General features: G+C 50.3%; 1 protein-coding gene across 1 annotated transcript; it reads right to left on the minus strand.

The window, feature by feature from the left end:
• Positions 1-244: 244 nt before the first annotated feature.
• On the minus strand, positions 245-8,917 carry LOC122363602. The gene is made up of 3 exons (XM_043333072.1): positions 4,015-8,917; positions 2,674-2,971; positions 245-2,095 (listed from the first exon to the last, which is right to left on the minus strand). The coding sequence occupies exon 1, from the start codon at positions 8,915-8,917 to the stop codon at positions 4,484-4,486; it is 4,434 nt and encodes a 1,477-aa protein (XP_043189007.1). The 3' UTR covers positions 245-2,095; positions 2,674-2,971; positions 4,015-4,483.
• Between the last annotated feature and the right edge of the window lie 3,191 nt (positions 8,918-12,108).

Raw genomic sequence — 12,108 nt, forward strand, 5'->3', positions numbered from 1 at the left:
TCAAGTTCTGGTGTTTAGGGTACCGGGTGGTAGGTACCATAGATATAAAGACTAGATAGGGCACCCCCATGTCGGGAGCGACTCGCGAATACGTAGCAGCGGCCGCCATGTTGGTGAGGGCGAGAATCTGCGGCGCTGTGTAAACACTATGGGAGGAGGGGGGTGTTTGGGACAGATTTTGTGGTATTTTTCGACCGAAAATTGTTAATCTTTTTTACCTATGGCATTCTTTGGAATGAGTAGATTGTGAAACAAGGGCAGAAACATGTGTATTTATAGTAATGTAATTACATCAGCCCTAGACATATAGCCCTGAATACGCTGATAAAGGATATGCGGCACCGAAGGTAGATGCAATTGGCATGCTAATTTAAGATTAAATTCGTTTCCCTTTATGGCTACCATACTTTATATCTATGTATGCAGTATGCAATGGACAATGATCGACAATAAGTGCAATTTTAGCCCTCACCCGTTCGTAGTTTGTCAGCGTCTTACGAGTAGGGGAAGCCAGGGTGAACGGAGTGAACTCCAGCCGTTCGCCCCTCGACGGAGCAAGAACGGAAAAAAATAGGTATGCTGTCCGCGATGTGAGTAAACCAGTGATACCAAATTTCAGGGTACTAGGTCAACGGGTGAACTCAGAGGTCAGGTCAAACACTGGAAATCGAACCAGTAAAGTCACTGGAGTTTGAGATCTTTCGCTATAAAATCGACCAAAACGCGTGAACTGTCGGCGAAATGGGTTACATCATTCCCAATCAACCTCATCTCGAAATCTAGCGAACCGGGTCACATAAGGTCATACAAGGTCAGCGACCTTAGATGACCTCGGATGGCCTTGACACATGGCGGGTCATGTGAAGTGTATTTATGGGCGCCGATCTCGAATCCCGTGTCAATCTTACTTTAAAAAATGATTTGCGGGCACAAATCCGCAAACATAATTAAGGATTACGAATAAAATGAACAAGATGCTCCGAAAACTGCCCATATGAAGCGCAGCCTTGACCTCGAGGCAAATGCACGTTATCTAGACATCAACACTAAAAAAACGCATGTAAAATGCATAAAATGCACTAGAAGGCAAGGAAATTCACCCGGATGCGGCAAATCGCAAAATCCGCTTATTTAAGCCCAACATGACCTGACCCGAGCTCCGATGACCCATTCCTCACTTTGAATCAATCCGCGCCCCCTACAGGCACCGACATCGCCCTTGCAGACAGCACCGACGATAGTCGCACAGGCACGTGGCGAGCTAGTGTAACTGTAGCCGCGCCTTCAGCCACGAACACCAGTTTGTGCCGGATCAGCCAGCCACGGAGCAGAGACGGCCGGCAACGAATCGGCAATTAACAGTGCTACATATCGACACGGTCACAAGAGGCGAGGCGTTAACCCAGCGCCCACTGCATTGGTCGCCAGTGGACCCACTCAGTCACTAAGCAATCATCGAAATACGTCTTTTATCGGCCAGACATTGATCTGCTCATTAATATGAAGTGTCCATCCAAATCCACGCTATCCGCCACACAGCAGCTATCGACGGTAGATACCCACTCCAGCGGCAGCTGGCCGCGACTCACTGACACCGGCTAGAGACAGCTGACCGCTGAAATCACCAACACTTCGGCAGGGTATGAGCGGGTCTCAGTCAGATCCCAGGCATGTAACCCGTCCCCACCTTAGCTCATCTGGCAGAGATGATGAAGAGGTGGTAAAGCTGTGTCATGTCGTCCGGCTGGATGTCGCTCACCAGGGCCTCCTGACAGGTGCTACAGCTGACAGAGTCGAGCGCCTTCTTCACCACGAACCCTGCGATGTAGGTGACGATGTTGCCCACCAGACGACAGCCCAGGCTGGAAGTCGTGCTCCGTGATGATGTGGAGTGCCGTGGCACCGTTGTCTGAGGTGGTGGAGGCCGAGGTAGTAAGGCTGGCTCCCCGTCCGCTGGTCGTGTGACCGACTGCCAGGATGCTGGTCGGGTCGAGGGCTGCCACTTTCCCTGTGCTGCCGGGCCGGACGCCGCAGCGGTGGAGCAGGTGCCGGAATATCCCGCAGAACTGTGCGGCACTGGGGTTGTTCCAGCCACCTGGAAGGTTCGATTAGTATCAATAAAATATGGCTAATAGTGTTTAGTGTTAACATACGCCAGGCACAAGTGTTGTATTTGTTGTTAACACATTGTTGACACACACGCACACGCACACACACACACGCACACACACACACACACACATGTTGGCAATGGTAAAGCAGTCTCCGGGCATTTGGTAATAATTTTTTGCACTTATTCTGGTTTTAGTGACTGATGGGCCTTTACCCACGCATGACTGGAGGGTGGGGCTCTACAGAGCCCCTCTCCTGTTTTCTGCAATAAAATATTAACATTTATATATTGAAAAAAAATTAAAATATATATTTGTTGCAATATTTCTAAACCACTAGACGTGTCAATACGAAACTTGCAGTACCTTCGGCTGCATCAATCTGAAACATTTTATAGAAATAAAAATTGTGTAGCTACCATAGGTCGGCCGTAAATGACGTCAGAGTGATCAGTGAAGTCATATTCTGCCAATTTTGATGCAAGAAATTGAACTACAGCAATCGCTCTCGGTGACAGATAACCTGTAACAATATAAAAAATCAAGAGTCTGTAGCTTTTACTTGCCAATGCAGGGTGATCTCTTGACTCTTGAGCCTCATCCCCGGGCGGTGTTTCACGGGACGCTGCTACCACGCTGCTATCAAATTGCGCGAGCTGACGTCACACTTGTGGTAGTGTTGGAGCAATGGGCCTGTTGATGTTTCCATGGAAACCCAATTTGACACGTGTAAAAGCAGCGTGCTGCTATCACCGGTGAAACAGGGCCCTGGTTTGTCAGCAATCAAATCCTGCACATCTATTTGGCATCTTGATTCTTGAGAGACAAATTTCAATTTCAAAAGATACTAGTCTTTAAAGCTGAAACATATTAACAGTTAGTCAGATCAAAACAAGGCCTGTAGCATACAAGTGTAGGATACTGGATTTGCACACAGTACACACTACAAAATACACATAGCAAACAGTGAGATTACAGTCATGGAAAAGCATCAGGTTTTTAAAATAATAGTTTACACAGACTTAAATACAAGAATTTAAATGAGCTTCAAATAAAATGAGAAGTGGAGTGAAGTACCTAACAAATAAGGGTATCCATAAATCTGGTGCCACCGTCGGCACATATAAGGTTGGTAGGTTGTAGGTGGGTAGGTTGTAGGTATGGAGGCTGTATGTAGGTTGAGGTTTGTAGGTTGTAGGTTAGTTAGGTTAGTAGGTAAGGTTAGGTCAAGTAAGATTATGATTTTTATCTTCCTGGGACTTCATATTTACTTGTTAGCACTTAGCATTGATGGTAACGCCAGATTTACTAATACCCTATTTACTGATACTGATAACAGGTGAGCCAAAAGAGCATGAAGTGTAGTTTAAGCTTTACAATGTGAAAACTAATTAGGTAATGACAATCTGAGTTTAGGTGCTCCAACTAACGCACATTTTTACGTCACCCCTGTGCTGTTCATTATTGGGATCAAATGTGTGACACGGTTCACTGGTGCAGATATCACGACGTCTGGCATTTTCACTATCTATCAGCTCTGGTTGAGGGTGAGCGTGGTATGCCACTGCACTCTGAACCCAGAGCGGATAAGAGCCCCCGAGGCATCTGGCATAGTGCATGGATTTTTCGTTTGGCACTGAACTACTATTTAATACTAACTGATGCTGATGACATTAAGTAAAGTACTTATTTAAAACCTATAATCATAAAACCTTCTTACTTCATAAATATTGTCCATTGAAGGCAACAGTAGAAAGTGAGCAGGCAAAGCAAGTGTAGTGTACGGATTTGTACGAGGGGCACACAGAAAATTATTCTTTGACGTTGGTTTTGACAGGGTAATGATGTAGGGATGAGAATTCGAGGGGAAAGTTGGACCGCCACAGACACAGGCCGGGCTTACCTTGACGTAGGTCTTGTCTCGAAGTCGTCGGTCCTGTGATTTGGTCGGTCTCACTGGTACTTCCCCGCGTAGGTTTGCCGGGACGAACCGCGTAGGTAGATCTCTCGATGTTCTCGTAGGTAGGTATCTCTTGATGAGTATATTTGTAATAGGTGAATTCAGGCACAAATCAGTCGTGAACACATATGGCTCCAACCGGTAACGGACAACGACTGCCCTCTCCGTGGCTCAGGCGGGCGGCTGCGGGCGGCCGCCAGTCACGTGGTTATCGCCCGGGGGCAGGTCAGCTGACCGGTCGCCTGACCCGCCGCCCAGCCCGGCCCAGTGTCCAACGCGTGGCGGGGGGAGGGGAGGAGCCGGTAGGAGAGGGGGAGGTAGAGTGGCTGGTTTTTAGTGTTTTGCAAAGGAATTTCCACACCCTCCCACGGACTGATGCTAAACAGGGTTTAGCATTCGTTTGACAGTTTGATTAGATGCTGCCTGATTGTAGCAGGGACTTGACCATCTCGGTTTGCTTGATGGCTGCCCTTCTTCGTGGAGGTCTCGCAGCCCTCTCTGAGGTCTCTGGGCTTGACTCGGTCTCGGTGTTGTGCGTAGTCGGCTCATCAGGGCACCTGGTGCTGCCATTTGTGCTGTCTTGACCTGTGTGGGTACTCTGTAGCTCCAGCGGGTAGAGGTGCGATATGGCGTAGCGTTCAGTGCGTCCTGTGCTCGTCTTCAAGAGCACTTGGCGCACACGCCCGTCATCTCCATGCAGAAGCTGTAGGACTCTTCCCATTAGCCAGAACATTCTAGGCTTATTCTTGGTGTTGATGAGGACGACATCACCGACAGCAATCTTGTCATCCCAGTCTACGTGGAATAGGTCTCGCGAATTCTCGCGTAGACCAAGCAAGTACTCACGGTACCACATGTTCTTGTAGTGCTCTTGAAGATGTTGCTGCTCGTGCAGGGTTTTGTTGAGTTGTTGGTGAACATCTTGAGGCGTCGAAACCCACAGCGGGTCAGTTGCGTGTGAACTGTCCACCAGCTGGAGTCTCGGGTTTGTGTGTAGCTTGAGTATTTTGTTGGGTGTCAACGGCTCGATATCATCAATCTCACTGTAGACGTAAGTGATCGGTCGGCTATTAACCATGTTTTGTATCTCGCTGAGCTGTGTGAGGAGCTCGAAGTAACCAAGTTTGGCTCTTCTTACTGTCTTGTATAAGCAGTGCTTTACCGTCTTGATTTGTCTCTCGTAGACTCCGCCAACCCAGCTGGCGTAAACTGGGATGGTGCTGTGCTTGATGCTTTGTTCAGTAAGATATTCTTGAAACTCGTCTGATGTGAATACATTGAACAATACCCTCTGGCTTGCAAGGAACTGTTTAGCGTTGTCGGTATACAAGAACTCTGGCACGCCGTATGTGCTGCAGAATCGTCTGAATGACTGCAGGAACGAACCCAGGCTTAAGTCGGGGACAAGGTCGAGATGTACACAGCGAATGGCAAGGCAGGTGTACAGTACAATGTACATCTTCCTCATCTCTCCATTCGTGTCTTCAACATAGATGTGTCCAGTGTAATCGATTGCTGTGTTGCAGAATGGCTTGATCAGACTGACTCGTTCTCTTGGGAGGTTCGTCATCTTCGGGTACTCGAAAGCCAACGCGTTCAGCTTCTGACACGTGATGCAGTCCTTCAGAACTCGCTTGACGACTTGACGACCACTTGGGATCCAGTACCCGTGCTCTCGCAGTTCTGTGAGCGTCGTGCCGACTCCCAGATGTTTGCATCGTCGGTGTTGATCTTCAATCATGAGCGTTGTCAGCCGATGGGTTTTATCCAGGAGAATGGGATTGTGTACAGCGTATGAGTATCGGTTGAGTTTCGACAAGCGTCCTCTGCATCTTAGCAGACCTGACTTGTCTATGAAGACATTCAATTCCTTCACCAGCTTGGGTACTGAGGCTGAGTTGAATAACTTGTTCTCTTGTTTGTCTTGCAGGTAGCTGATCTCTTCAGTGAACGCATTCTCCTGCATCACCTTCAACCAGTAGTGTGTTGCTTGCTCCTTGGCATCAGCCTCCCTGTGCTTCAGCACGTTCACGAAGCGAAACACTCGAGCCGTCACCCCATGCAGTCTTCGAAGAGAAGAGAAGTCCTTGATGCTGAGAATAGTCTGAGTCGCGGGCGTTTGTGCTTCAGTGTTGAGCTCCACCTGTTGATGATGTTGTTGGAGCTCAACCATGACTTTCCCTTCTTCCGACAGGCAGTGAAGAGGACTCTTGGGCCACTGCTCAGGATGATCTCCCAGCCAGTCTGGTCCGTGACACCAGACGGCCAGCTTCTTGTGGAACTCCTTCGCAGACAGGCCCCGTGTGAGCATGTCAGCCACGTTGCTGTCAGTAGAAACGTAGTGATGAGTGACTTCAACTTGATGCTGATGATGGAGCTTCAACTTCATGGCTGTGATGTCTTCAAGACGGTTTGCAGTGAACTTGCTTTTTGACTTGCATCCAGATGCAAGCCACTCGAGCACCACCTGTGCGTCACTCCAGAGACGCACGTGACGGATGGAAGCGTTGATGGAGTCGATGATGAGTGGCAGGCACTTCAGAGCGAGGAACACCGCCAGCAGCTCCATCTGTGGTATGCTTCTGTTATCTGGTGCGAGCTTGCTTTTGGCAAAGACCAGTTGAGGGTCTGAGCCCTCCTGCTTCAGATAGCAAGCGAACCCGTAGGATGTCTTGCTCCCGTCGCAGAAGAGATGGAGGTCTGTTGGTTGGCCACTTTCAGTGTCACCGGTTTCTCTTGAGAACTGGAACTCACGCAAAGACAGGAGATCCTTCTTCAGTCGCTGCCACTCGGCTAGCACAGCCGGCGACACGTCTTCGTCCCATGCTGTCCCTTCGGTCCACACCTGCTTCATGAGGATTCTTCCCCTGATGGTGACTGGCAGTGCAAGAGACAGCGGGTCGAAGACCTTACTGATGTTGCTCAGAAGTTGACGTTTTGTGATGCCCTGTTGGTTTTCTTCGAAGTTGAAGTCGGATAGTGATATTGTATCTTGTTTGGCGTCATACAAGTATCCCAGCACCTTCTCTGTGACGGCGCCGTGCTCGTTGACCATGTTGTCAGACATCATGATGTCGACAAGTGGAGAGAAGTTGGACATCCAGCTCCTGAGGTTGAAACCTCCCTCTTTCATAATCTGGGTGGCGTCGCGGTAGATGTCTAGAAGTTTTCCTTCGTCGGATGTCGAGAATATGAAGTTGTCCACGTACAGCGACTCCTTGAGCGCTGTAGCCGCCATCATTGTCGAGTATTTCGACAGATGAATCTGGATGATGTGGCTCAAAATGAACGGTGAGCAGTTGAGGCCAAAGAGGATGGTACGGAAGCGGTACATCTTCAGACCGTCATCCGTCTCCCAGAGGAAACAGAACTTGTCCTTGTCCTCTTCGTACTTCAGATATATTTGCAGAAACGCCTTCTCGATGTCAGCAAGAAGAATGTGCTTGTTTGTGCGGAACCTCATCAAGAGGGTGACCAGGTCGTTCAGCAGGTCGACACCTCTGAAGCAGGCTTCGTTGAGTGATGGACGATCTCCGATCTTCAAACTGCAGTTGAAGACTGGACGGATTTTTGTAGTGGTTTGTGCATCGGTTTTCACCACAGGGTGATGCGGGATGAACACCCTCTGGTTGGTACTTGGTTTGTTGTAATCGACCTCTTCGATTATGCCGTCTCGGAGTTGCTGCTCGAAGACTGCGGTGTATGAATCTGCGAGGCCGCGTTTGGCGAGCTTGTTTCGCACCTTCTTCATTGTCGCGAGAGCTACGTCGTGGTTTCCAGGAACCTTGGTGACGCTGTCGTAGAACGGCACCTTGACGAAGTACTTGCCGTCCCTCAGCTCCACCTCGTTGGAGAATTCCTCCACCAGTCTGCGCTCTCGAGCCGAGACACTTTCATCTGTCTCTCGGATGCCAAGGCTCTCGATGCTGAAGAGATGCTCAAGCTGGAGATCCACGTCACTGTCACTTGATACGTGGGCCAGTGGGTGGAAGTATGAAGTTTTAGGATGTAGTGTTGCCTGCACCAACAGATGTGTCGATGTCTCACCTTCCTGTTTCCCACGTGTAGATCTATCTGGAACAGGGAGATCGGCTGTTGAGTTTTTGAGACGTTGTCTCGAGTTTGTTGTTTTGTTTGTTTGCGTTTGAGTTTGTTGTTCGACTGCCCCCTGACGGAGGACTTGTGGTTGTTGTTCGACGGTAGAGTGTGTGTCGGTTTGAGTTTGTGACTCAGCTGTGTCCGAACTGAGTGTTTGTGTGTGTTGTTCGTTTGTAGCATCTGCTTGAGTTTCTTTGTCTGTCAACTTCGCTTCCATGTTGACTGGTCGCTTGATGTCCGTGCCTTGTAGCATGCAGGAGTCTCCTTGCTGAGACCTGTTGCCACTGTTTTGAGTGCTGCGTTTGACGCTGTTGATGTTTGAGTTGTTTGTGTTCACGTTGCCTGGTAGTGGTGACGACCGTCCACCGGAACCGTTGTCATCGCTCCGAGAACTGTCTCCGCCATCGTCTTCTTGCTCGTTTGAGTCGCTCGGTCCACCTTCACCATGAGCTTCGTCTGTACCTTCATCATGTTCAGTGTTCTCTTTCAGGTTCAGCTGCTCGAAGTATCCGTCGACGCTTCCGAAGAGGATGAGGCCGTCCTGTACCTCGAAGGCAGTACCTGTCCCAAGATTTACACTTCTCATGGGCTTGATTGCACCGATGATGTCCGCTCCTAGCAGACATTCGAAGCCACCGATGACGTCGTTGGTGCTGTGACTGAAGAACGAGTCGGCCAGACGCACTCCTTGGGCTCTCAGGAACTGCACCAGGGACGTCACGCCAGGGATCTCGTACTCCAGACTCATTTCCGGATCAACCAGGAAGCAGTGGTGGGCCGAAGCGGTTGGAGTGAAGATGATGTCGGACGTAGCCGTTCTGTAGTTCTTTTCCTGTACGCCGATGCACGTTTTGACTTTGTATGTTGTCTTGGGTGCCTCCAGTGGACAACCAAGCTTCACTGCCAACTCTTCGCTGATGTATGACGCTTGTGAGCCCACATCTATCATGCATCGAACCAGCTCACTTCTTCGCCGTTGTGCATGATGACCGTCAAGGACGGGAGGAGGACCGTCTGGCCCTTTTGTAGACTGTTGCAGATCAGACGCATTCCACTTTGCAGTGGCGTGGTCTCTCCAGGTTTGACGACACACACTGCTGATATGTGTTGCTTGCTGCCACACAGCGTGCAGGGATACGAGAGACCTGATGTCTGGCTTTTGCAGTCCGTCAGCTTGTGGGATCCACTGCATTTTGTGCAGAGTTCCAGGTCTTTGAGGCGTTGGATTCGTGTTCGAGGTGATGTGTACGCTGAACACTTCAGCATGGAGTGTGCACCTTCGCACAGCTTGCACGCCTTGAACTTCGATGTGGAATGACTGGGAGTCTTCTTGATCGGCTCGGCACTGGTTTGGAATCGTTGTAGTGACGACTTCGCTGGTTTGGCTGAGCCGGCGACCTCTGTTGTCTTGAGCTGTTTCGGCTTCGACGAGAGGTCCGTGGTGTGTTTTGTTTCTTGCTTTGCAGGTGTCGTCTTCATCAACGACTTGATCACGGCGTTGAAGTTCTCGAGCAGTTGTCTTGTAGAAGGGTAGTCAGTGTGCAGGATTGCGCTCAACTTTACCTTGAAGTTCACTGGGAGTTTTTCGCAGATGATGAAGCTGACAATTTTGCTTCCAAGAGTTCCGTCTTCGAGTGCGTCGTATCCAAACGCCTTGAGTTCATACACAGAGGTGCGAGCAGTATTAAAGAACGCGCGCAGCGCTGGCAGATCTCTTGCAGGTGGTGGGGTTAAGTCGTGGAGTTTCCTGATATGTGCCTCCACGATGACATCAGTGTCGAGATATTCCTCGGTTAGGAACTTTCTTGCGATGGTGTAGTTTTTCTCTTCAGTTGACAAGTGTTTGATGGTATCTAGCGCGTTCCCACGCAGATAACTCTTCAAGTACATCAGCTTAGCCGATTGATTGTAGGCCGAGTTGTTGCCGATGAGATCGTCGAACATCTTGAGGAAATCGTTGAACGACATCACATCATCTTGCGTTCCGGAGAACAGCGGCATCTTGAGCTTCTGGATCTCTGGCTGTTTGATGTTCTGCTCGTTGGTTCCGGTTTCCTCCTTGACATTCTTCATGGTCTCATTGTTGAAGCTGAAGAAGGCTTTCTTCGTGGTTGAGAAGATGTCATACATCTCGTCCATCCAGGTATCTTCCTTCTCCATCTCCTGTTCAGATGAGAGCAGCGAAACGTAGTCATTGTGCTTCCGTTCGACATCGGACCACGCTGTCTGCAACTCTCCCCAGCAGTCTTGGACTAGGCTTGGTTCAGCCTTGTCTGTGATGTGCCGTAACAGGTTTCTGTTGATTCTGGAGAACGAACGCTTACTGTTCGCTCGAGCGTTCCGAAGCTTCTCCATGGTTGCAGGGTAGTGATACTAGATGAGGCGACAGCAGGCTGGACGCTGATGACCAGACTGCAGCAGAGTCTTGACGTTGATGAAGCGACTGCAACAGGGTACTGACGCTGAAGACCAGACTGCAGCAGGATCTTGACGTTGGTGAAGCGACTGCCGCAGGTTGCTGACGCTGAAGACCAGACTGCAGCAGGATCTTGACGTTGATGAAGTGACTGCAGCAGGGTGCTGACGCTGAAGACCAGACTGTAGCAGGATCTTGACGTTGATGAAGCGACTGCAGCAGGGTGCTGACACTGAAGACCAGACTGCAGCAGGATCTTGACGTTGATGAAGCGACTGCAGCAGGTTGCTGATGCTGAAGACCAGACTGCAGCAGGATCTTGACGTTGATGAAGCGACTGCAGCAGGGTCTTGATGTTGAAGCGACTGCAGCAGGGTGCTGACGCTGAAGACCAGACTGCAGCAGGATCTTGACGCTGATGAAGCAACTGCAGCAGGGTGATGACGCTGAAGACCAGACTGCAGCAGGATCTTGACGTTGATGAAGCGACTGCAGCAGGGTGCTGACACTGAAGACCAGACTGCAGCAGGATCTTGACGTTGATGAAGCGACTGCAGCAGGGTGCTGACGCTGAAGACCAGACTGCAGCAGGATCTTGACGTTGATGAAGCGACTGCAGCAGGGTCTTGATGATGAAGCGACTGCAGCAGGGTGCTGACGCTGAAGACCAGACTGCAGCAGGATCTTGACGTTGATGAAGCGACTGCAGCAGGGTGCTGACGCTGAAGACCAGACTGCAGCAGGATCTTGACGTTGATGAAGCGACTGCAGCAGGGTGCTGACACTGAAGACCAGACTGCAGCAGGATCTTGACGTTGATGAAGCGACTGCAGCAGGGTGCTGACGCTGAAGACCAGACTGCAGCAGGATCTTGACGTTGATGAAGCGACTGCAGCAGGGTCTTGATGTTGACGAAGCGACTGCAGCAGGGTGCTGACGCTGAAGACCAGACTGCAGCAGGATCTTGACGTTGATGAAGCGACTGCAGCAGGGTGCTGACGCTGAAGACCAGACTGCAGCAGGATTTTGACGTTGATGAAGCGACTGCAGCAGGGTGCTGACACTGAAGACCAGACTGCAGCAGGATCTTGACGTTGATGAAGCAACTGCAGCAGGGTGCTGACTCTGGAGACCTGACTGCAGCAGGATCTTGACGTTGATGAAGCGACTGCAGCAGGGTGCTGACGCTGAAGACCAGACTGCAGCAGGATCTTGACGTTGATGAAGCAACTGCAGCAGGGTGCTGACACTGGAGACCAGACTGCAGCAGGGCCTTGACGTTGATGAAGCGACTACCGCAGGGTCTTGATGTTGACGAAGCGACTGCAGCAGGGTGCTAACGCTGAAGACCAGACTGCAGCAGGATCTTGACGTTGATGAAGCGACTGCAGCAGGGTGCTGACACTGAAGACCAGACTGCAGCAGGATCTTGACGTTGATGAAGCGACTGCAGCAGGGTGCTGACTCTGGAGACCTGACTGCAGCAGGATCTTGACGTTGATGAAGCGACTGCAGCAGGGTGC

Source organism: Amphibalanus amphitrite, unplaced genomic scaffold, assembly GCF_019059575.1.
Source record: "Amphibalanus amphitrite isolate SeventyFive unplaced genomic scaffold, NRLGWU_Aamphi_draft 000630F_arrow, whole genome shotgun sequence".
NCBI lineage: Eukaryota > Metazoa > Arthropoda > Thecostraca > Balanomorpha > Balanidae > Amphibalanus > Amphibalanus amphitrite.

What these genes read in the sequence shown, in the direction of transcription:
- LOC122363602 (XM_043333072.1), bottom strand. Translation starts at nt 8,917, where the DNA reads ATGAGTCTGGAGTACGAGATCCCTGGCGTGACGTCCCTGGTGCAGTTC.